Raw genomic sequence first — 23,039 nt, forward strand, 5'->3', positions numbered from 1 at the left:
TTGGATCAATTAGAAAGAGGTTTAGTCCCAGCTAATAATGCATGATGACTGATGAGTTTTAAACCTGCCACACAGAGGGGGGCAGCTGTGTCCCAAGGACGGCCGGAAACAGGGACAGGGCCGCCGCTGGGACTCACGCCCCTCGGCCTCGGCCTCTCTGTGCGTTCCCTTCATTCCATTTTCCTGCAGATCGGATTTCTCCCGTGGTGGGGTTCGCAGCCTCTGGGCTCCGCCAGCCCCTATGGCGCGGCCCTGGGTGGAGGCGACCTCACACTTGCATCGTTCGGCGTTTGGCGAGCAGAAGGCCCCTCTGTGAAAAGAAAAAGGCACTCCTTTTTCTTGGATGCAGTCCTCTAGCAGGGCCCCGGGTTCAGTCGGCAGAAGCAAGCGCGATTTCAGCCCGAGCTCTGCTCCTCGCCTGGGTGCCTTTGCCCGGAGGACCCACTGAAGCTAGGGTCCCCGCACACCTCGAATTTCTCGTAGCTTCTGTCCGTGTGTACGGGGGTCATGCTTCCCTCTGGTTGCCCCTGAAATGCCCCCGCCTCCATTTGCCAAATGCCCAGCCACTCGGGTCTTCAGCTTTCTCTTTCTCTTCCTTCTTAAAGGAGCCAACAGAGTGGCGGCCTGCTTTCCTCAACAAAGGGCTTACGTGAATTAGAAGGGATTATGCTTGGCAGGGGGAAACTAGCCTTTAATCCCCCGGAGAAGGACACGGCAGCCCGCGCGCCAGGGCCAGAGGTGCCCCGAGCGCCATTTACGACCGTCGCTGTCCCTCCGCCGACGGGGGGCTCCGAGGGGATCTCCTGTTCGTGCGGTCATCAGCATGGGCTTTGTGAGACAGATCCAGCTTTTGCTCTGGAAGAACTGGACCCTGAGGAAAAGGCAAAAGGTAACAAGTGCAGTCTGTGGTCTCAAAGTGAGGTGTGGAGCAAATCAACAGTGGACGGGGTGGGTTGGGGTGGGGGCGGGGAAGGTGAGCTGTCGGTGGGCTCACTGCCATTCAGCACTGAAGCGACGCTTAGGTGACTGCTCCGTGAACCTCTCCGACAAGTGTCCTTCACAGGAATCCCTGTTTCTCTGTCCAGAGATGGACGCTTTCCACCTGCAGCCCAGCACGGCCACAGTATGGTCTTCTTTTGCCCTCCCTGCATATGACTCCGTTGCCTGGCCCTCCCTTCCCCCACCCCCTGGCTTTGAACCCTGCCAGCCCAGCGCACAAGCCCTTGAGCGTCCATACGGTGCTGTGGGAAGATCCTCAGCCCTGAAGAACGGGCTCAAAGGAAAACAACACTCTCTAAGAGCCTCCCAGACCAACGACACTATGTTTCATTGATTCTATGAGGTACACCGGGCTTTCCACATTTTCACCTTTCTGACATGGGGATGCAGCTCACAAGCAAGCGACAGTTTAACTAGACACATCTGTTTCTTTCCTAGTGTGCAAAAAAGTAACAGTGCATCTTACAATTGAGGGTGTCTTAGATTCAATGAGATACAATAACTTCTCAACCAGCACAGACATTTAACTGAGCCCTTTCAGGGAGCAGATATAAGGGCTGGGCTAGGCCAGAGATAAAGAGAATGGATTTGTTCCAAGCCTCCATTTGAGATGGGTTTTTGCAGGTGGGCAGGGTTTTCCTGGGCGTTGGAAAAAATGTTAGGGGAGGAGGGGGCCAACGGGTGGAGCATCTGAAGGCCTGTGATTGAATGTCTCGGTCAGAGTTCAGTCAGAGAGAATCTGGAATATAAAAAGGTGTTAGCTAAGTCCGAGGCTGGTCACTGAGGGGATGAAAGCGAACAAGGTATCATGGAGGTAACAAGTGTAGGATGTCCCTTCCACCCTAGTGTTGAGGGAACCAAGGGAAGAGCATGGAACTCTCAGCACTTGGAAACACAGAGATGGTAGTAGAGCTCTAACTCGGACCTGGGAGGGAGGGGCGCAGTGAGGCTGCTGTTGGGGTCTCCCACCCAGTCCCACAAAGAGGGACCCTGGCTAGATTTGGAGCGGAGGGACAATAGCTTAATCATTAGCCCAGAAAAGAGCAAATAGCAAAGGACATAATCCAACCATGTGCATAGGTGGTCGGTCCTTTCTGCTGTGTGTCGCTGGGATAGGACTTAGGGAGGCTGCAGGGGGAAGCCAAGTTAGGACCCCCTCAGACATGGGAAACACCGCTGTCCTCAGGCTGCTCTCCTTGTCAAAGCTACTCTGATTATCAAATTAGTGTTGAAGTTATTTGTCGCCCTCAGGAGCCAAGTGCTAACAGTAATCAGACACTCAATCCCTTGCTTCCATGAGTTTCCCTTCCAGAATGAAAATAGACAAAATTAAGCAAGATTCACTATTAAATTCATGTATTTATTAATGTGCTCCTTCAATCAACAAATACTTAATAATCACTAGGCACTGTGCCAGGTGCTGGGTACACAAGGGCAGACAAGACAAGCATGGTCCTTGTCCACATGGTGTTCACAATCTATGAAATGCCAAGGAAAATCCAATCTGCAACTGTTTCTTTCTCCCTTTTTCCCGTAAGAAATTAAGATTCTCACTTAGTTCTACTCTTAATGTGCTCTTTGTGGCCCTCAAACAATATCCTTGAGGACTTTACCTGCTGAAATGATTCCATTTCTGTGGCAAGCATGTTTCTATTACAGAGAATAACTCTATTTTCAAAGACAGGGTTTGGCTCAGAGGCCCTCACCGGCTCTGCTCCCTTTCCCTGGCGTTGGCGGGTGTCCCCTGTTCAGGGACTCCGTCTTTCCCGCAGTGTGCTCCCAGGGGGAACACATTGCCAGCCTCTCTGTGGTGAGATAGGACCGCCCCGGCTGAGAACCCTGGCTGGGGGAAGCTCCCAGGATTAGACCTGGTCTGGGCTGACATTCATTTGATGCAATCCTGCTGGCCTGCAATTTGAGATCTCTGTCTGGTGTGCCTCCAGCCGACTTGCCCACTGCCACCATATTCTGGGAATGACCAGGATGTCTGAGTAAAGATGGAGGTTTCTTCTACAGCCCCCAGCAGCTCTGACAGGGGTCCGTGGCTCCTTCCCTAAGCTTTTGGTTCTTCTGGAAGGTTTTGCCTCAACAAAATGGTTACTCTAAAGAAAGTACAACACACCTAACCCATAACTCAACTCCTAGGTTTTTAACTTCTCAAACTTCCATGGTTTTGGGCGTTCACTGTTGTGAACAAGGGCAAAACAGATACCAAGTTTCCCCATTCCTCTTCTCCCAATCCCTGAGGGCATGAGATGAAAATCTTCAGAGCTCTGCATTCCTCCTTCCTTTTTATTTTCTTCCTCCGTTAACACTTATCAAGTATTACTAAGTGGCTGGCGCTGTACTGTCACCTCAGGTCCATGAGAGAGCTACCACTTGCGTCCCCGTGGGGACTGATGAGGTCAGTGAGGCTTCAGTGAAGGTTAGTGACTGGTGGGGCTGGCAGACATGGCCATTACCCCACACTGGGGTCGTGGAGACTGCAGAGTCAGGGTGGCTGTCTAATTTATCATCCAGACCAGGGCAGTTTTGAAAGTCAAAGGTGTTACTAGGAACAATGGCATCAGGGTAAAACATGTAATCTCACACTTGACCTGGCGAACTGGGCCGTACAGGTGGGCCCATACTGCCAGGACAGCCTGCCGAGTTAGACGCAGCCCCCACTCTCGGGGACCTCGGGGGGGGGAGGGGCTCGCGCCTGCGCAAAGCTACTGACAGCATAATGTGCTCAGCAGTGGAGTAGAAGGAGGTGGGGCGGTGGGGGGGGGCGCTGAGGATGAGTTCTGGGGGCTCAGGAGAGAAATGGGGTTTGGAGAGCGTGAGAGAAGACTTCTCAAGGAGTTCGGCCATAGAACAGGCACTTCCCATGACAAGAGCTGTCCCCACCATCCTGGACAAATATACCCTGCCCATATTTGCCATGGGCCAGGCCCTGTGCCAGGGGGGGTTTATAAAGATCACTGGGTGTGCCTCCTTTCCCCGAGAGCTCACAGTGTCGGACCTCCCTGGTGTCATCCCCTTGTCCCAGCTTCCATGTCAGAGCAGGATATTTGGGGAGGCCTGAGGACTCATGAGAGGAGGGGTGTCCTGGACACCTGGTGCGGCAGCAGGCTCTGGTCTGGGGCCCAGCATCAGGCAAGGAGAAGTTGGCAGGGTGCAGGGAGGGTGCAGGGAGGGTGCAGGGAGGGTGGGCAGCCTGCCGCAAGCATACCCAGGTCCTGGGTCTGTATTCATCCAGGCAAGAATCCTGGCTGGGCTGTGGGTGCCGGAGGGAGACTCAGACAGCCCGTTTCAAGCCTCAGCTACCCACCTTTAAATTGGAAACAGACTAGGAGGGAAGGAAATCTAGCTGGCCGAGATTTAAAACAACAAGCACAACTCTGCCCTTCCCTGCAACCCCTCCTCCCCCATGTAGATTGAATGGTAAAGAGAGGGGGAGGGGAAGCAAAAAAAAAAAAGAGAGAGAGAACAAGGAAATACCAGTTTGGGGGAAAAAAAAAATTTTCCATCGGCCCCTTCTGAGCCTTGGCTGGGCTTAATTAAAGTTACAGACATGTTTAAAGGGAAAGGGTGGGGGGAGTCAGAGCTGCCCTGAAAACATGTTTTTAATTACGCTGTGGAATTTCTCCCTGGGGTATGCCTGTGCACAGTTGAGCATCAAGGACAAGGATGCCGCTTTGGGGTGGGGATGCAGAGCACGACTGGGGCGGGGGGCCACAGGGAGAGGTTGTTGTGAGGACCTGCCTGGCTGGAAAGGAATGGCCGGTGGTCTTTGTGCAGGAGGGAGTGTGAAATGCAGCCCCTCCAAAACAAACCCTTGCAGAGTTAGAACAATAACACGGACCTCTCAACAAACGTTTGTCCAAGATTACCAAGCACTACCTATTCCAGTGGGTCTCAGCCCAGCTGCACATTGGAATTACCTGGGAAGTGTTAGAAACAAACAAACAAAAAGCAACCTGAGGTCCCACGCCCAGAGAAACCCGGGTAATTGATGTGGGGCATGGCCTGCATTCCCCCCCGCCTGATTTCTGCCGGCAGCCACTTGGGAGCTGCCTTCAAAAAGGTGGTCAAGTGAGGGGCAGGGACCTGGGGCAGAACCAGCAGCCCGAACTCAGAGATGCGGGGAAGGCGGACACCTGCAAGTCCGCACTCGTCCTAGACACCCCCAAAGAATGAAGAAAGGAACGAGAATTCTGATCTGGTCCCCCCCCCCCCCACTGAGGGGGGGCTTCAAATCACAATGCCTTGCAAAGACCAGATACTTCAAAAATACAGGAACAAATGAGTGAGTAGAGGAGAAAGTGTGTGAGGAACACGGCAAAGACGGTGGGGGTGCACCAGCTTGGGTTTGGGTGTTTTATCCGTGGGACAGGGAAGCCAGGCTGGCTGATCCCTCCCCCGGTCCAAGCCCCGAGAACAGGTAGAGCAGGGGACGGTGAGTGGTCAGTTTCTCAGGAAGCCCCATGTTTGCAATCTGGCAAATGAGCAGTTCTGAATCCAGAAAGGGAGAAGGGGAGAAAACATGAATGGGGGGGGGGGGCGGCCAGGCCTAAGAGCTTGCAGGTCATTTTAATGATAACCCCCTTGCTCTTCAGCCGGTACTGTGTGTCGTGACCTACAACGTCCCTGTGGTCTTTGTGGGAAGTGAGGGTCAGGAATGAAGGGCTTGTGTTTATTGAATGTTACCTCGTACCAGATTCTGCTCTGGGAGGTCGGTTCTGGTACCAGCCCCCGTTACAGATGAGGGCCCGAGGCATGGAGCGATGGGACGGGCAACCCAAAGTCATACAGCTAATAGGGAACAGAGCCGGATAAAACCCACAGGACTGACACATTCAACCCTTAGGGGATACTGAAGGACAAAATAGTCTCATTTCACAGATCGGAAAACTGAGCCTTGGTGATGAAACAAGCCCGAAAGTGATTCTTAACCCAGATCTTCCCATTCCCAAATGTCTGACATACCAGACTACTCCCAGACAGACGTTGCTACATGGAAGGAAGCGGACTGACTTGGGAGAAAGCCAAGGTTGCACACAATTGTCTTAAGGGGAAGAATCAGATGTGTGGAACCTGGACTGGTTGCCTCACTTCCTCGGTGAAGACAGCACGAACGACTTCCGGTTTCATCACTTGCTCCTACCCCTCACCCTGTGATCTTGCCAGGCTTGCTCCCTGATCTTACTCATGGACAGAAGGACCTGGGATGGAAGGCATGAAGCCAGTGTACAGAACATGCCCCTGGGGGTGTGGTTTGTTAAATCTGCAAAGTGTCGGTGACCTCCAGCTTCCCAAGGAGCCTCCGAGACTGGTCCTTGACAAAGGCTCACTCATTCCATATTTATGGGGCACCTATTATGAAGCTGGCCCTGTGTCGGGTGCTGGAATCACAGTAGTGACAAAGATAGACAGGGTCCCTGCCCTCAGACAGCTCACGACCAGTGAAGGTTCCATTTCCACGAAGGAGTAATGACCCTGATTTACGATGAATGATAAGACAAGGGACGGGCAGGGTGCTGTGGGAACAGCTGTGCAGGTCTAGTAAGGGCGAGAGTGTTAACAGTGAGATAGGGTCCCTGGGGAAGAGGCTCAGCCCTCTCCTCCTCCTTGGTTTGCTGGCCCTGGGGGAACTGCCAACATTCCAACGGCTATCAAGTGTGCCGGGGGTCAGTCTCTGTAACACTGGATGGGATTGTCCAATGTTGATGTTTTGCCATCTTGTAGGATCATGTGTCAGGGCAACCCTGAAAAGTGAGTGCCTTAAGGAAAATCTACATCATGTATAATATATAATAATATTTTGATGTGTTTCCTCTAACATATCTTCCCTTGATATATTTTGAATAAAACGTTGAGTAAAAAGTTACAACTGCATGATCACCACCTGCCCTAAACATTTTTTGTTTTTTCTTCAATGCATTATCTTTGCCCCCCCCCACCACCACCACTTTATGTTATAATTTGCAGTAATTCTGTAGCCAGCAGACCCTAATAGCAGGAAAGGAATAAACCTTTACTGAGTACCTGTTATGGTGTCTACCACTTTGCTGAGTATTTATGTACATTTCTTTGAAAGGAATGACAAAGAGTTAAAGACCATGCAAATGGCCCCTAGCTGGTCTATGTATTAAGTCTCTATTCTTACCCAGTGGCACAAGTCCTCCTTCAGACCTTAGGAGTTCCCTTCCTAAGGTCTCTGGAGTGGGGGTTGGGTAGAAGAGCTATTCCATTCCCCAAATCACATCCCCCTCCTCCCCTCCTCCCCTGCTACCATCCCACACCTGCAACCCACGCCCTCATGTGCAATGCCACGGAATGTGGCTCCAACAACCAACTGCTCCTTCCTTTGGAGTCAAGAGTCCTTAAACTCTAAGTCGAACCTAAATTTAAGTTCTGGCTTTCAACAATAGGTTGTTATCAGCAGCCTCTGCCAGTATTGTAAAAACTGACAGCAGTATGCCCTTCTTTCTTCCTTTAAGCAATGAGAAACTTGTGGCAGGAAAGACGTTGGTAAACCCAGATTTTTGTTGACCTTGCTATGGATCACAGTGTTTCAGAGTCCTTTGCTCATTCATTCAGTGACCACGTATGCAAGATCTAGTGTGCCCTAGAAGCAGGGCAATGGGGAGGGGCGGAAAGAGCTCAGGAGACACGTGAGAGCTGGTGGGGCCCTACAGAGCAGAATCTGTATTCATATGCACAGCGACATGGGAGAAGTACTGAAGCACACATCTTGGTCCTTGATGAAAGTCCTGTGTTAATGCAATTTCCTGAAATAGAGGCAGGGTAGAACCCGGATGGACACAAAGTCTTGTGAGTCTAATATATCAGGGTAGAAGTAGTGAGGGAAAGGAAATAAGAGACGGAAGTCTGGGGCGCCTGGGTGGCTCAGCCGGTTAAGTATCTGACTCTTGATTTTGGCTCAGGTCATGATCTCAGGGTCATGAGATCGAGCCCTGCGTCAGGGCATGGAACCTGCTTAAGATTCTCTTAGATTCTCTCTCTCCCTCTGTCCCCTCCACCCCACCGCCGGAGCTCTAGAGAGAGAGGGAGAGAGAAAAGGAAGTCCTTTAGGAAATATACCACAACCAAGCCCTATTGCACAGACACGTGCTGAGTTGTGTGTCCACTCTGGGTGTGTCTCCTGTAATCTCTTAGCATCACTGGTCTTTTTGTCTTGTTTTTCCAGATTCGCTTTGTGGTGGAACTTGTATGGCCTTTATCTTTATTTCTGATCTTGATCTGGTTAAGGAATATCAACCCACTCTACAGACAACATGAATGTAAGCATGAAGGGGGGAAGCCCTGGCAAGTCTGGAGGTCCAAACCTTTCAGTTGGAAAGATCTTGGGGGTTTGGGGTGCCAGGATTGGCTCTACTCATCATCGTGTCCTGCCTCCAGTGCAAAAAACAGAGATTCTTCAGCATGATACAAATGAACTTTTTAATCCTACATCTTTGCAAATACTTGTATGTGGTTATGGAAGCGTTGTGAAATTAGTTTTTGTTTTTGTTGGTCCTTTTGTTTTTTGGTTTTTTTCTATACCTAAACTCTTACTAGTTTTAAAGGGAGAAGATTATAAATGGGTTCCCTAAAATATTCTGGAAACCAATTTAGGGAAATGAAATATACGGTGCTAGACAAGAATGAGAAGGGGTGGTATATAGCCATGTGTAGTAACATATTATTTCTTGGATCCCAGAGGTATCGTGGGGCCTGGGATGAGCCTGTGAATGCCTGTTTTATACTCTGCTCCTGGGGTCTTGTCTGCTCCTCAGTCTCCTATCCATCAAACTCTTGCTTCTTTACCTGTTCTCTCTGTCCCCCCACACCCCAATCCCATCAACCACCCCCACCCTCCCACTGCCAAAGGAGCCCATAACTTGCAACCTTCTTGCATGCTTGGGGTAGGTGCTCATAACAGTTGTGGAAGCATGAGCAACAGTGTGGAGCCTTCTTGAGCTAACATCCCTCCACTGTCCCCCCTTCTATGCCCCCTCCACACTGCCCTCCGTGCCTCTAGTAGAACATTTGTCCATCACCCCACTGCACTGGGAGCTTGAGAGGAGAGACCCTGTCTCCAGTACTCAGCGCAGGGCCTGGCATATATTAGATGCTCCTGTTTCTTAAATGTTGATGAATGAAGGAAAACACCAGAGGGGTTGGGCTCCTTCCTGCAGAGGCTCCAGCAACTAGAAGCGGCATCCCGCATGGTTTCCATAACTAACTCCTTGTCTTCATTTCCTGTCTTCAAGGCCATTTCCCCAACAAGGCGATGCCCTCAGCAGGAATGTTGCCGTGGCTCCAGGGGATGTTCTGCAATGTGAACAATCCTTGTTTTCAAAGTCCCACCCCGGGAGAATCTCCTGGAATTGTGTCAAACTATAACAACTCCATGTAAGTGTTGAGACTCCCAAAATCTTAGGCTATGGCTTGAGGGCATTGGTTCTTAACCTGGGGGGGCTAAAGACCATTCTGAGAAGCTGATGAAAACCAATGGCCCCTCTTCCCCCCAAAATGGACTCACACATAAAACATTACATTGTGCATAAGATTTCAGGGGACTTGTGGACTCCAGGTTAATGACCTCTCGTCTGGGGTCTAATTATAAGTCAAATCCCATAGGAAGAGAGTCTACCTTTGGAATTCCCTTTCTGAGCAGGAGGTGGAAGAACATGATGTGAGCATGTCCTATAGACAGAGGCTCAGGGACGTGCACAGGGTCATCCTTCACCCACCGGGCTGATCTTGAGTTTACCTGAAGGACACCAACAAGGGCTTATTGGGGAGTGGGCTTCACTATACTTAAATATACACTAGGTCAGATGGAAACAGATATTTGGTTACTCCTGTTTTTTTCCTTAAAGTAGTCTGGATATAATTCCTCTGGGACAAACCTGCATTTTGACTCAAGAAAAGGGACACTTGGCAAGTCAGCCTAATGCTCAGAGGTAGCCTTCCCCACTGGGAACAAACTATGGTTGCTTTTGCCCTGCCGTGGCAGAGTAGAGTAGTGGTGATAGAGACTTACGGCCTACAAGCCTGTAATATGTATCTGTTTGCCAATCCTTGGCATATAGAAAGACAGAAGAGGGAACATCGGTCTTCCTGAGAATGTCAGGGAGGTGACATTTTAGCTGAGCTCACAGGGTTGCAAACGCTTGCTTGGGAACTGTAACTTGCAATCTATAACTTCAGCCTGAGTCCCCTTGAGGTGCCTGAGAAGGAACACCTCCCCATAGAGATCGCATGGGGTCGCACAGTGGGATCAGGGAGCCTGGGAGACACCTGAGTGGGGACTAGCTGGGGCTTTGTGGGACTGGCACTGGTGGTGTCTAGAACCTGAGGGAGTTGGGGAAGGGGGCTTCAGACTCCAGCTGTACTCAGCATTTGAACCAGGAAACCTGGGTTTCACATCTCACACTCTCATTATAGGTGAAATACGGGCTTATTCAAGGTTCTTTTGCTTGCAGGGCAAAGAAGCCCATTCCAACAAGCTGAAGCTCCAGAAGGAAATATATGATTTGGACACTAGACCTTCTTGCAAAGCCTGGGGAAGCTAGGCAGGCATCAGGAGGTGCGGGACAGGAGCTGGATGGCTGGGCCTGCAGGGTTCAGCCTCTGTCCCTTGCTGGGCATCTACTATATTTACCTCCCTCCACTGACCAATGTCCCTGCTTCTCAATGCCCACAATGGCTCTGGTTGCCCAGTTCAGAGCACCTTGCCTCGGGCAACTGGAAGAGCATCGTTGAATAACATTCAAATTCCTGGGAACATAGCTGATTGGTTCAACTTTGTTTTCCTCATCCAGTCAGCCACGGCAGAGGGTGTGTGTATGTGTGTGTGTGCGCATGCACGTGTGTGTGTGTGTGTGTTTATGTGTGTGCTTGCGCGCGTGTGCTCGCAGGGAGGAACTTGTGGATTAACCATGGTTGTCCATGCCTACGATGGCTGGAAGGGCAGGTCTCAGAGAAGTGGCAACGCTGGGAAGAACCTCCAGTACCATCTTCTAATGTCATCCTGCTTAAGGCTTCTCTGGGCAGGAGACACACAGAGCATGGGGTTAGGAGGTGACTTGGCCCCGCCGAAGCTGGAAAGCTGAACAAATTGCTCACCAGCTCTATTAGCCTCTAAGTACAATGAGGCCTTTTCTCCTTTCTCCTTGGTCCTCTCCTTCGGTAATGTCATACCTAGGTCAAGCATGTGGTATCTGAAAAACTAGCAGTGTTATTATTATTATGAAAATGACAACGATATCTTTACTGATGAAGCTTTGTCTTCCTTACAGCTTGGCAAGGGTGTTCCGAGATCTTCAGGAACTGCTCATGAAGGACGCAGAGACGCAGCACCTTGGCCATGTGTGGGAGGAACTTCACACCTTTTCTCAGCTCATGGACACCCTCCAGACTCACCCTGAGAGAGTTGCAGGTATGCTGGGCTTGCATGTTCTCAACCATCACTTGCCTCTCCCTTGCCTCACCTGTCAGAGAGACCAAAGGCATGGGAAAGAGCAGGAGATTTGGTGGGAAAAGATATCAGAGGAGGCAGGAAGGAATGGCTCTAGAGGTGGCATGAAGCTCACCCTGGTGAGGACTCCTCTTTCCATCAGCTTAGAAGTTAGGAAGTTGAGGAGGGCAGGAAAGTTCTCATTCCAGGCAAGTCTAGAGACAGAAAGGAGAATGCCAAGAGAGGTTGCACTCTGGTAAGGATGAGGCTAGGTTAAGTCTGGAAGCAGGAGAAGGGAAAGGTGTGGGAGCATTTTCATAGAGCACTAGAGAGTGAGCGAACCAGGACCATGTAGAACCAATGCCAAGTAAGGGGCCAGGGAAGTCAGAGTGCATATGTTTATTGTGGCATAAATACGAACGATCATTCCATTTCTTCCAGGGATATTCAGCATCCCGGGCCCTGAGGCACAGCAGGTGTGGAGGGAGGTGATGCAGCGCTGGGGGTTTTAGGGAGGTACTGCAGAAGGTCCAGGAGGCAAGGGGTTGAGGGTGGTGACTAGAAAACAGGCAGCATCGGGTCCAGGCTGCGTAAGGATGGATGGGAAGCCAGAAGTACTGAAATGGCCTGGGGGAGATGGGGGGACAAGGGAACAGAGGCCTCTGGGAGTTCCATGATCCTGCTTAAGGACTGGGGCACTGAACGGGATGGAGGGCTTGATGACTGTGGTCAAAGACTGAACTCTGCGCATTCAGGATTTCGCAGGCAGACAGGAGCAGTGAGAAGGAGGCCCTGGTGTGGCCACGGTGGCTGAAGGGGGGCCGAGGCAAAGGTTGAGCTGATGAGGAGACTGAAGCAACGAGACGCCAGGCTGTTGGGTCACTGTTTGTGCGGGCAGGTAGCAGAGCTGGGCACCAGGGTAGGAGAGCCACTTGGGCTCAGGAACAGTGAGGGCTGGATGTGGCAGAGGCCTGGGCACCAACTGGAAACCTCCCCCCCCCCAACCCCCTGCCATCCCCAGGAGGGCAGATGAGCAGATGGGAGAGAGAAAGCCCTGCCAGAAATCTAGGGCTCTCTGCTGTCCTGCAGGGGGAAAAGACTGCCAGTGGGGGGAAGATTGTGAAGGCTCAGAGGCTGTGAAGGAAGAGGTTCGGAGATGCTGCATGCATCCTATGTTCCTAGGGTAGGGATGGGTTACTCTCCGGACGGCCTCAGAGGATGGCAGGGATGAGCAAGGGGTCTACCAAGGGGTTGGGAGGGGGTGGATAGAACGGCTCCTGTTCAGGGTTCTGAACAAGAGAAGTGGGAGAATGGTATGAATCAGCCCTCCAGGGGTCATCACCCATGCAGCTGGAGAGATGGGTCAGAGCGGGTGCCCACGCCGAGGGCTCCCAGAGCAGAAGTGGAAGGACTGAAAGAAGAGTGACCACACCTTGGGGAGGGTGGTGGAGGGAAGCAGGGGGCTTCAAGAGTGCAGAACAGTCTGGAGGGGAAACTATCCTTAGGAGAATATTATCCTCTTCCCTCCCGGCCACCTTCTCCCTTCTGTCCGTCTGGGAACAATGAAGGACAGGAGTATGTTCAGATGGCACGCTGAGGTGACTGCATTACATTTTAATTCTCTCAAAAATAGTCACACATGTACTTTATGTAGTAATTTTCTGCAGACCAGATTACAAACACGACCTTCTTTGCTGTCCTGGATAGAAGAGTTACTTAGCTCAAGCTTGAAGGACCTTCTAAGGTGTGGGCACAAAGAGCATTTTCGTAGTAAGAAATTCGGGGGAGAGGCAGCAAGCAGAAAGCACTGTTGCCAGGATTAAAGAAGCAGATGAGAACATGGGCTGTCTAACCCCGGGAGTGATTGCCTACCCCATTCATCCAGTGGGATCTGGAATGAGGCAGACATTTCATTTGGTTGTCTCATTGTCAGATGGAGTCCAGCTGGGAGGAAATGTAAAGGAAGTCATTTCAAACCACAATTTCTCTGTGGTCTTTACAGTGTGTATGTGAGAACCAAAGTCACTGCTTCCCAACCCCAACACAGACCGAGTTTCGAACTGGCGTACGGGTGGTTCCTTCTGCAGGCCTTCAGGCTGTGCGGGAAGTTCTCCAAATGAGAGCAGCTTCAGAGGTCTGGGGAGACAGGGTGGGAAAAGGTCAACCAAGGCTCCCCAAAGGAATTTGGAGGCTGGGAACAAAGATTCTGCAGCACCCTTGACCTCGGTGGCCATAAGTGGGGACAGGGGACCATCCTCAAAGTCTCTGAAGGAATTCCAGGCCAGGGACCGAGGCCCACCATCAACATGGCAGACTATATCAGGGTCCATCCCAGGGTCACCTGGGGACCTTGCTCACTGTGAACATTGAATCCTTGGCCCAAAGCCCCAGTGGAGGGTAAAGCCTTCGAGAGCGAGGTAGGCGGCTGTCATTGGTATGTGCTTTTGCCTGTCAGTCCCCAGTCACCTGGGAAAGTATGCCGATGGTTGACCTAGGCGGCCTTTTCTTTTCCTAGCAAACCTGTCCTACAGCATTCTCAGCAGGGGAGGATTAATGGTAAAACACCAGACGGGAAGCCCCCTCCCCTCTCACGCCCAAGCAAGCACTGTGGTCTCTCACTCATCTTCAAACACCTTCTTCCCATGAGCCCCACACATTCTCCTGGCTTCTCTCCCACCCCAACCCTCAGCTCCCCTCAGCTCCGTGGGCCTCAGCAGCCCCCTCCCCCAGCCTCTTCCCAGGGAAGTGAACAAGAAGAACCACATTTTAAACAAAATTTATTTTTCTTTCCTCGGGGCCCCAGTTCACATTTCTCCCTCGGGAGTCTAGTGGAGCTTCTGTCTGGTATCAGCCACCTCTTACACTCTCCCTACAGGGTGGCCCCCACCCCTCTGCAGGTGTGTGGAACCAGCACGCTCCTGCTGCTTCCCCCAGGGCCATGGCAGCCCAGTCACCTGGGCGAGGGCGGGGGAATGGCTACCCTCCCCAGCAAGATATCCGTACGGAAGGTCAGGTGACTGAGTTAAAGAATAACGAATTGATAAACAGTCAAATGGGGTCCCGACTCTCAGGTCATGACAACAGGTATTTATTGGGTGCCTCCTGTCATTCCACAGTCATTTATCGAGGCCCTGATTCCATGTCACGCTCTTATGCTGGGTGTCAGAGAGAGGTGACCTCAAGGGCTTACATCTGTGCGCCCAGCATTGCTAGGTATGATGAGGGAGGGGTATAATGAAAGCAGGGTCCATAGCCCCCTACTCTCCAGAGACTCTGTGTGTGTGTGTGTGTGTGTCCGTCCATCCCGGGTGTCACTGAGGCCAGTATATAACATAATGCTGACTATGGAGAAATGATTGGGGAAAGAAGAACAACTGAGCTGGCATCCAGAGGAAGGAAGAAAGGAAGCTGGGTTTGGAAGATGACATGACTTACGTTATCGGGAAAAGGGGAAGGCAAGAATAAAATAGAGCAGCCCCTTTCAGACCCCCTCCTGCTCCCGGGCTCCGTCCTGTATTCCGGTTCTCCTGAAGCCTTTGGGCTTTCCCTGTGGGAAAGGCGGTGAGCCTGGCTGGTGGCACGACTCCCGAGAGGCTGCTGTGGGGCAGAGTCTCAGGACTGGTTGCCCCTGCCCTAGCTGTGTGGGTAGGCCCGCGGGCTTGACCCATCCCCTTGGAAGAGGAAATTGGCAGCAACCTCCACCTGGACCAGGCTCTTCAGGGAAAGGCACAACCCAAAAACGGAAGGGAAGGTTGTCAAGCACTCAGCGGGGTAAGGTAGGCCTCTTGGTCACCTGGTGAAGGGAGAATTTGGGGGAGAGAAGATGGGGTGCTGGGGTGTTAGGACCAGGGAGGAGCAGGGACATTTGATAATCAGAGTTAATTAAAGAAGAGCTAAGAGATAAGTAGTCAACCAGGCTCCCGGGGGGAGTTGGGATGTAGACATGGGCACTTTCATGTAACCCAGACGCTTTCCCTTAATGTTGAAATGATTTCCTAAGAGTCTGGGCCTGTAACCTTCTTTGCTGGCCAGCGCCCCGTGAACTGTGGCAATGGCCCACTTGAGGCTGCGTGTTGGCCCTGGAAGTAGGCAACAGAGGTGGGTACCCTGGGGGTGAAGCCCCCGGGAGGCGTCGAAATATTAATGCAATCAGAACAAGCATCTATGGAGGGGGCTCACTGTTTTCAGGCCTGGGAGTTAGCCACTTCACTGTCCTTACCCCGAGTCACCCTCACAATATCCCTGTGAGGTGTGCAAAGTACAGACACAAGTCGTTCAATCACTTACCGCAGGTTCACCTTAAAGGTTAGCAGTCCTTTATGCCTCCTTATAAAAAATTTCTGCTTTTAGTATATCCTGGGGGAAGCCAGAGAGAATGTGACTGGGGCTGATCAGGGCACGAAATTATAAGTCCAGGCAATAGACCACCCCCTCTTTCCCACTTGAAGCTTTTCTTGCCCCAAACAGGCCCATCTCTCCTAGTCCATGTCAGCACACCAAGCTTAGAGTCTTAGCTGAGATGACAGAAATGCCAGGAAGAGCCCTCTACCCCATGACAACACATTGTGGACACAGCATGTGTGTCCTCTCATTCTAGACTAGGCTTTTTCAACCTTAACACTAATGACATTTTGGACCAGGTGGTCCTTTGCTTTGTACTGGGGAGGGAGGTTATCCTGTCCATTGTGGATGTGTTACCAGCATCCCTGGCCTCTACCCAGTAGCACCTGCCCAGCTGCAGCATTCAAAAATGTCTCCAGGCGCCTGGGTGGCTCAGTTGGTTAAGCGACTGACTTCAGCTCAGGTCATGATCCTGGAGTCCCGGGATCGAGTCCCGCATCGGGCTCCCTGCTCGGCAGGGGGTCTGCTTCTCCCTCTGACCCTCCCCCCTCTCATGGGCTCTCTCTCTCATTCTTTCTCTCTCATAGATAAATAAAATCTTTAAAAAAAAAAATGTCTCCAGACATTGCCAAATATTCCCAGGGGAGACAAAATTGCCCCGTTCTAGCTCCTCACCCCCATCCGGTTGAGAGTCACTGTTCTAGACCAACTCCACAATGCATCTGATGCGCCCCCTCCTGCCCTGAGCTAACTTTTTCCACCTTCTGTGCCTTCTCACTAAGTTTTGCCTGGCTGCGTCAGCAGTAAATGCCGTGACTGTGTTGGTGACAGCCTACTGGCAGGAGCCCTGACCTCCAAGCTCCCAGGGAACCCAAGAACAGAGCTGTCTGCCGAGAGCCAATTAGAAATGTTTCCAATCAATTCTACATGTTCTCCCTTTTTTGACTTATTCCCCATTCAACACCCTGTTCTTTCATTCATATACAGGAAGAGGGATACGAATTCGGGATATCCTAAAAGATGAAGAAACACTGACACTATTTCTCATGAAAAACATTGGCCTGTCTGACTCAGTTGTCTACCTTCTGGTCAACTCCCAAGTTCGTCCAGAACAGGTAGGTGGATATCACTGGTCCCAGGAGGGGAGGGGTGAGCCCTGAGCCTGAGAAAAACAGGGAAGAACTTGCATTATTTTTCCTTCTCGCTTTTACGTTCAGAACCCATGATTTGTTCCAAATATTCAGAAAAATACCTGGAGGCAGGGGGTGGTCTCTTGAAATAATGAGCCTTCCTGGCATAGGATTCCTAAACAGCCCAAATCCTGGCAGCACTTCAAACAGCTCAGATTTGTATAACTGGAAAGAACCTTGGAGAACACGTGGCTCAGAATCCTCTTAGAGTTGAGGAAACTGAGGTTTACTCATGTATTCATCAAATATTTAGGGACATTTTAGGTACCAGCATACAGTAGTGAACAATATAGGCAAACCCCTGTCTCTGGGAGCTTACATTCCAGCCGGGACCACAGGCAATCATCAAATAAGCAAAGATACGGAGTGTTTCCTGGTCAAGATAGGTGCTGAAGGAAAATCTGGCAGGGCTGGGAGTTAGGGAGGGGCTAGGAGGCATGGGATGGGGGCAGACTGAAATGAGATGGTCAGGGAAGGCCTTCCTGCCGAGTGGTATCTGAGCCCACCTGGCTGAACAGAAGACAGCCGTGGGAAGAGCTGGGAGAGGAGAATTCCAGTGTGAGAAACAGGCCGTGCATGCACAGTGTCTGAGTGCACGGAGGGAGCTAACCTGCCCCGGTTACAGACCTCTGATTTCCTGCACGTTTTCTTCTCGGTGCCAGGCAAGCTCCTTCTTCTATGGAGCCATGACCCCCCAAAATCTATCTCATGCATTTCATAATCTCCTATATGTGTTCAGAGCATTTTTACCACTAACACATGACTTTCCCATCTGTGGAAGTTCTGGGCCTCACGGCTCCTGCCCAGCATCCTGGGCATGCGGGTTCCTGGCATGAGGAACACAGTGAGAATGCAAGATAAGCGGCGGCCCGATAGTGCAGACACCCGTCCCGCCTCTCCTGGCCAGGTCTGCACCTCCTCCAGACTCCAGGGGAGACTGAGACATAAACAGAGAATTTCAGGGCCTGTGTCAGTACAGAGATAAAGGTCTGAGCCCAGAGGAGGGAGGGGGACCCCACACGCCCGGGCAGGGCCGGCTCCGTCTAAAGGGGTTTTTGAGCTGGTTCCCTGCGCAGCGGTGAAGCCCATACCTGCTTTTCTGGCTTCTCCGTCTCTGAGGTTTTCCCTGAAACTAGACGAGGGGAACTGAGGGTCGGCCCTGAGACGGTGTGTCGGGGCCCTTGGAGAGCGCAGTGCCCGCAGTGCCCAGGCCCTTGAACTCAGGCCTGGCTGCCCTGCTCCACTCGCCCTCCCACCCCCACCTGGGGGAGGGGTGGTGGGGGCGGCATCCATGGCTCATTCTCCCCTTTGCTTTCTCTTAGCTCATAAAACTGAAGTCCTGGAAATGCCTGTGATGACTTCCAGTTGGTAATAAAAAGGAGATGGAGATAAGGGCAGGAATTTAGGGGAAATTTCTTTCCAGTTCCTCACTGATGTGACATTTGGAGCTTTAGTTGCTGTGCTGTTGGCATCAGCGCTGAGCCTTTCATGTGGGCAGAAGGAGCCAGTGTCCCTGGGCTGTGCTATTATGTAGTGTTGCTTGCTCTGATGAGCTGGTGCTTCCCTGATTAGCAAACGTCAGAGCTTAAGAGGAAGCCCAGAGCTCCTGCTGCTGGAAGGCTGGTCGTGTTGTCCCAGCTCCCTCTGGGCCCTGTGCCCTCCCTGCTTCTCAGCATGGTCGCCGGCTGCACCTGCCTCCCCATCACCCCATCGGGTCTTCATCCAACTGTGCCACTCCTTACCAGCTCCGTCCACCACAACTTTCCTCCACGACGGCAGAGTTCTCTCTCCATGCCGTCCAAGAGGATAGCCACCAGCACATATGGCCGGAAGGCACTTGAGATGGGGCTAGTGCAGCTGAGGAACTGAATTTTAAGTATTATTTAATGTTGATTAGTTTAAATTTAAATAGCCACATGGGGCTTACAGCTCTCTGATAGGTCAGTCTCAGCAAACATGGGATTTTGTTCTTCATCAGGACTGCATGCCCTTCCTGGGTCCTCTTGGCCTGGCATCCGAGTAACTCTCTCCCCATCTAGGAAATTGTTAGACGATGAGAGGGGAATAGTTGTTTGCCTCATCACTCACCCCACCCCCAACCCCAGCCTTGTAAACTCCTGGACTTACTTCAAGGCCCAGCTTAAGTGTTGCCTCCCCTGTGAAATCATTCACAAACCCTCCCTTCTTTGTTCTGCCCCCCCTCCCACTTCCCTACTCAGCAAAGAGCTAAAGTAGTGATGAAGCACAAGCTCTGGGTTCAAATCTCAGCAAGGCCACACAGTTAACTGTGTGACCTCAAGCAAGTTAAATAACCACTCTGTGCCTCTGTGTCCTCATTTGTAAAATGGAGACAGTAAAAGTGCCTATGATTGTTATGGGGGTCAAAAAAATTAATATATGTAAAGCACTAAGAACAGTGCCTGGCACACAGGAAACACTCAAAACACACTGGCTATTCTTAACACTCCTTCTTCTGTGCTCTGGGTTCACTACATTCAATTTAGCACTTACCGCTTTGCCTGCCTTTCCAGCCAGCCGGTAAGCTCCTTGGAGAGCAGAAAACTCACCTTATTCTCTGTATCCCCAGTAACTGTTCTAGTCCCTACAGAATGGGACTCAGTGAATGGGCATTGAATGAATGAGTCTCTGTGTGAAAGAAGGAGCCGGGACCTTCATAGTGTCCCACTAGCCTGCTGTGTAATTTCCCACTAGCCTGCTGTGTAATTTCTCCTCCATCACTTTTCTCCCCTAGAATATTAGAGGTTTGGACAAAGTGAGCTCATTGATTCCCTCCACCTCAGAATGTTTTAGACGCTGGGATTAGGGTTGGGGATAAGAAGCAGTGTGTGGGCAAAACAGGAAGGCTCTGTTAGAACATGCACCCAGTTACAGTCCCCTGAGATTGATGGAGTCCACACCGACCCGGTGTCAGCCATGACCTCATTTAGTGGGAGGTGGGGGTGGGGTGGGGTGTAAGTAGAGCCTGAGCCTGCTCTGCTCTCCTGCCCTGAGAACTGTGTAATTGGAGGTCCTGGGGAGACTCCAGAGGTCAGGGAAGCCCATAAACCTGTTCATGGTACTTGGGTGTTGGGAGTCCAAGACTCCAAGAGGCCGGTTACTGTACTAGGTGGCCAAGGGTCTCTGGCAAGGGCTGTGGCCTCCTTGGTCTCCGAGGCCATCAGCAGATTGTGATTCATTGTCCAAGAGTCATTGTCGATGAGCTATAGGATGTGGTTTATCCAGCAGTTGGGGTCACCAGATAAAATACAGGATATCCAGTTTAGTTTGCACTTCAGATAAATGAATGATTTTTTAGCGTAAGTATGTCTAATTTGGACCCTATTGGGGACATACCAACACTAAAAACTGTTCATTGTTTATCTGAAATTTAAATTTAACAGGGCATCCAGGATTTTTATTTGCTAAATCTGTTGAGAAAGGAGAGAGGGGGCTGGTCATTTGCCATCGCTCCAAATGAATTCTAGCCACTCCCTGTCCTCAGCTTCAGGGGAGTAGGTCCTGATGGTACCTTAGCATCATGCTAAGAATGGATTGCTCACATTTTAAGTGGCTCTCTGATAAAATGAGGCTTGGGAGTGTGTTAGTTTCCTGTGACTGCTGTAACAAACCACGGCAAACTTAGTGGCTTAAAACAACACAAATGTATCATCTTATGGTTCTAGAGGTCGGAAGTCTGAAAGTCAAGGTGTTGGCAGGGCTTTACTTCTTACTGGGGGATCTAGAGGAAGATTTCCAGTTTCCAGAGACTGTCCCCACTCTTTGGCTGGTGGCCTCCTTTCATCTTCGAGGCCCTCGGTGGTCAGTCAAGTCTTTCTCATGTCACATTACTTTGCCCTTGTTTCTTCTACCTCCCTCTTCTGCCAGGCTTGTAAAAAAAACCTTGTGATTACATTGGGTCCACCTAGATAATCCAAAATAACCTCTTTATCTTAAAGTCGGCTGATTCGCACCCTTAATTTCATCTGCAATCCGAATTCCCCTTGTCCTCCAACATAATGTATTCGTGGGTTCTGTGGGTTAGGGCATGGACACCTTTGGGGTGGCTGGTCTTCTCCTACCACAGGGAGGTTTCCAATGTTGCTTCTCCTCCCTGCAGTTTGCTCACGGAGTCCCAGACCTGATGCTGAAGGACATCGCCTGCAACGAGGCTCTTCTGAATCGCTTCATAATCTTTAGCCAGCGCCACGGGGCACAGACAGTGCGTGACGCCATGTGCTCCCTCTCCCAGGGCACGCTACAGTGGGTGGAAGACACTCTGTATGCCAATGTGGACTTCTTCAAGCTCTTCCGTGTGGTAAGGGAGATATTTAGCCGCTGACCCCTTGGAAGGTAATTCCTGGGTGCAATGGGGCCCGGTGACAAGTCATCGGGGACTCATGAATTGATGGTCAGGAGGGCATGAGCCTGGTGTTCAAGACAGTCCTTGAGGAAGCTCCAGGCTCCAAAGACCCAAGGAATCTTGACCAATAATATTTTTAAAGCAGTGGCCCAGGCACCCAGGAGTCACTGTTAGGTTCACCATTAGTTATGTGGTTGTGGCACGTGTGAGTCCACTCCCAATGTGGGATAAATCCTCTCCACCACCTCTAGCAGTGTGCAAAGGAGAAGGCCTGGTTTGACTCCCTGCCCTACTTACTATTTCCTAAGATAGTTGACCTTTGCTGGCCCCATCACTCATCTATATAACAAATATAATACTTTATAGAATGGCAGGAAAAAAAATAGGTGCAAATCATTAAATAAATTTTAATAAATCAGAGCTTCACACTCTGGGTCTGCTCTTGACCACAAAGGTTACTGTTTCCAGGTAGAAAAGAATAACGGAAAATTTCGTTGTCTCAAAAATTTGGAAAGCCCTCATCTAGCACAACCCTGTGTTCTAGAACCGCATCTCAGACACACTTCTTGGGACCTGATAATACCTCCTCTCTTGCTAGAAGGATGAGAGGGAATTATAAAAAGGAGGTAAAGAACAGCAGTTCTTACACTTCAAAGTGTATGAACATCATGAGGGAAGCTGGCAAAAGATGCAAATTCCAAATTGCCATCTCCAGAGACTCATCTGCCCTGTTACCTTAGGTGATTCCAGTGGAGGTCATTATAGGCCATGCTTTAAGAAACACTCAAAATTAGAATCCTTCAGAGAAGGCGACATGTATAAAAATAGACATATTGTTTCTATAATTATAAAATGTTTCTAGGATCCAATTGTGTTTTTTTCTTGTGCCTGCATTTTAATTTCTGAAACTGTGTTGTAGGGTATGTCAGTCAAGAGAACTTGGTTCAGGAATTTGTGTTTTACCTTTTTATGGTTGCTCTCTCAAGTCCCAGAAAACCCACTCTCAGCTTGTCTTACAAAGCAAGTTGAAGGCTTTTAAAAGCAACAACAACAAAAATAAAACAAGTCCCCTCAGTTTTTGGCAGAGTTCACACTTGATTCCTTTCAAAACGTGACTTTCCCTTGGAACGTTACTGAACAATGTTCCCAGCTCATCAGGGTGGGTCTCCAGAATGGTAAGAGGGCCCACCACTGAGAGCCCAGGACCCCAGAAAATTCCCCTTGGCTCGCCATGCTGTAGGGAGAATAAAAAGGCATGTGGTTCAAACTTCTCTGTCCAAAATTCCAAAAGGAAGTCAATTTTAGACGCACTCCTTGGTTTGTTTTCAGAATCATAAGAGTGAATAAGGCAATAAAGATCCCTTATGCTGAGCAGCTGAACACCAGCAAAGCTGGAGACCAGTACCTGTGTTTGCAGAGGTGTTAATGTCCTTGGGCACCCAGGATAGTGCAATCGTCTGAGCAATAGAAAAAAGGCAGGGTCATGCATCTCTTTTTGAAGTACCTTGGCTGCTGGTATAGGTAAATGTACCCTTGGAGCATGACCAGCAATACTGGGAAGATAGTTCTGGATGTAGCAGGATCAAGGGAGACCTGGGCAAAACTTTCCATTAGGGGCTGGAACCAAGCTCAGATCACTGGCTTCAGAATGTTTATCACAGAAGAAAGACCAGAAAGTCTTTCCTTCTACAAGTGC

The 23,039-nt window shown here is 50.5% G+C and overlaps 1 protein-coding gene across 1 annotated transcript in view; it reads left to right on the forward strand.

Annotated features, from left to right (window-relative positions):
* Positions 1-690: 690 nt before the first annotated feature.
* The window catches only part of ABCA4 (ATP binding cassette subfamily A member 4), a 132,682-nt gene continuing 110,333 nt past the window's right edge, over positions 691-23,039 (forward strand). Inside the window, exons 1-6 of the mRNA XM_032423312.1 lie at positions 691-889; positions 8,195-8,288; positions 9,261-9,402; positions 11,295-11,434; positions 16,781-16,908; positions 21,101-21,298. Coding sequence (XP_032279203.1) covers positions 824-889; positions 8,195-8,288; positions 9,261-9,402; positions 11,295-11,434; positions 16,781-16,908; positions 21,101-21,298 — 768 coding nt within the window. The 5' untranslated portion in view covers positions 691-823. The remainder of the gene's footprint in view (positions 890-8,194; positions 8,289-9,260; positions 9,403-11,294; positions 11,435-16,780; positions 16,909-21,100; positions 21,299-23,039) is intronic.

The sequence above is a fragment of the Phoca vitulina genome, unplaced genomic scaffold, assembly GCF_004348235.1.
Source record: "Phoca vitulina isolate PV1807 unplaced genomic scaffold, GSC_HSeal_1.0 scaffold2, whole genome shotgun sequence".
Taxonomy (NCBI): domain Eukaryota; kingdom Metazoa; phylum Chordata; class Mammalia; order Carnivora; family Phocidae; genus Phoca; species Phoca vitulina.